Genomic DNA, 1,720 nt, shown 5'->3' with positions numbered 1-1,720 from the left:
TCTAGTCGGGAGTGGTGCTGACTGAAAACAGATGATTTGGAGCGATTCGCGCGCCATCTGTTGGTCATTCTAAGGACTTATTGAACTACCCTCGTATCACATATTTTATTTTCAAAATCTAAAAACATTAGAATTTTGTGCATACTGCAATTCATTTTTTGTCAATAGATTTGATAATTCTAACTCTACACAAAATTGAAAAACCTTGAATTTTTAAATAATAATTGAAAACAAAAGTACTTTTTAAATTTCATCATATTACATTATTTGACTCATCTAATAGTAGATATACTAATTGTACCTAAACATTTTTATTAATTATTAATTTATTTGAGGTTAGGTTTCAATGATCCCATAAAGTGTAATTACTTACTCTCATCTTTCTCGCGCAAGTGTCGAGGTATACTGGCTAGACTTTTGTGCCTCCGATCACGTGGCTATTTGCCTCATGCATTTTCAATAATTGATAGAATATTATAAACTATTATAAACGAGTAATATGTATACGAAATTCACTGGACTATCAGAAAATATCAACAGCACTAGTTCTGTGAGCGCATGGAGATGGCGTATCAGTAAAAAATCGGTCTGGCCCAGGTATGGGCCACAGAGTTCTACCGATCAGGGCCAGTTCGGGAAATATGATCGGGGCCAGATGGGTATTACGCTTGAAATTGGGCGATTTCTGCACGGGTAAAGGCGTGCTTATCATACTGTTTTTTTTCTCGCACACGCAACTCAGAGTTCCCACCCTAGTACATAGCCATCTTAATTGTAAATACCTTCATTGCTTAAATAGCTTTACCTTATTATCCACACACATAAATGTTTATTGAAAATATTCCTTTCTTTTCAGGTCGCAGGCTCAATAATCGGCAAAGGAGGACAGAATATCACAAAACTCCGGAGTCAGGTTAGCTCTCAAGTTTCTCCATTCAAATTACCCTTTTACAACATCACTTTATCCCTTAAGACATTTGGTGCAACATAAGTTTCACATTTTCTTAATTGGTTGCAAAGGGGGAATCAAGATTTGAAACAAATGAATACTTTCTGAAGTGCGATGGAAAACTTTAAATTTAACAGAAAGATCAGATATTTCGTATATATCAATGATGAAAGCTTTAATGGCATGCTCTTCGGTGACCATGTGACCAAACTAGTCCCCGGTTATGAGCATTTATTTCGGTGTTCACTGTGTCCACACGGATTGATATATCATGTTTAAACTTTGACAGATTAAGTAAAAGCACTAAATAAAGTTTGTATAATCAGTATATTGTTAATTTTAAAGATAGTTTATTTATAAATTTATGAAATAGGATATTACCATTCGAGTTACAGCACTTTGCAGATCATTTTTGGTTTGATGCATTTCAGATTTTTTGATTCGCGTGTATTGAGCACTGACACAAATTTTGGACTAAATCGTCTAAACGATAAAAAAATTAATATAAGCAATAAAATTTGCACATTCGTTGCAAATCAAAAATTTAGTATCTGCATACACGTAATCTATCATTATTTTTGGAGCATTTTTAGCGATTTCTAGCGGAGAAAAAAAGAAACTTTGAACGTCGATAAATTCGAGATCACGTGACTAAGTTCATTCATAAAATTTTTGTGTGGAGAATGAAATGATATTCATTTTTTTCGGTCCTCACTACGTCCACATGAGTTGAGATATCGTGTTCAGAATTCAGGAAGTTATACCGAAAGG

General features: G+C 34.1%; 1 protein-coding gene and 1 long non-coding RNA gene across 8 annotated transcripts in view; one reads left to right on the top strand and one right to left on the bottom strand.

Moving 5' to 3' along the window:
- Positions 1-1,720, top strand: part of LOC117175240 (heterogeneous nuclear ribonucleoprotein K) — a 374,225-nt gene that overhangs the window by 130,438 nt on the left and 242,067 nt on the right. For all 7 annotated transcript variants that reach the window (XM_033364916.1, XM_033364913.1, XM_033364918.1 and 4 more), the window contains one exon: positions 857-913. In XM_033364916.1, coding sequence (XP_033220807.1) covers positions 857-913 — 57 coding nt within the window. The remainder of the gene's footprint in view (positions 1-856; positions 914-1,720) is intronic.
- The window catches only part of LOC117175243, a 225,958-nt gene that overhangs the window by 166,598 nt on the left and 57,640 nt on the right, over positions 1-1,720 (bottom strand). The gene's annotated exons all lie outside the window — the stretch shown is intronic.

The sequence above is a fragment of the Belonocnema kinseyi genome, chromosome 6 (genome assembly GCF_010883055.1).
Source record: "Belonocnema kinseyi isolate 2016_QV_RU_SX_M_011 chromosome 6, B_treatae_v1, whole genome shotgun sequence".
Taxonomy (NCBI): Eukaryota; Metazoa; Arthropoda; class Insecta; order Hymenoptera; family Cynipidae; genus Belonocnema; species Belonocnema kinseyi.
Note: the sequence above shows the minus strand (reverse complement) of the source record. Positions and strands in the feature narration are given on the sequence as shown.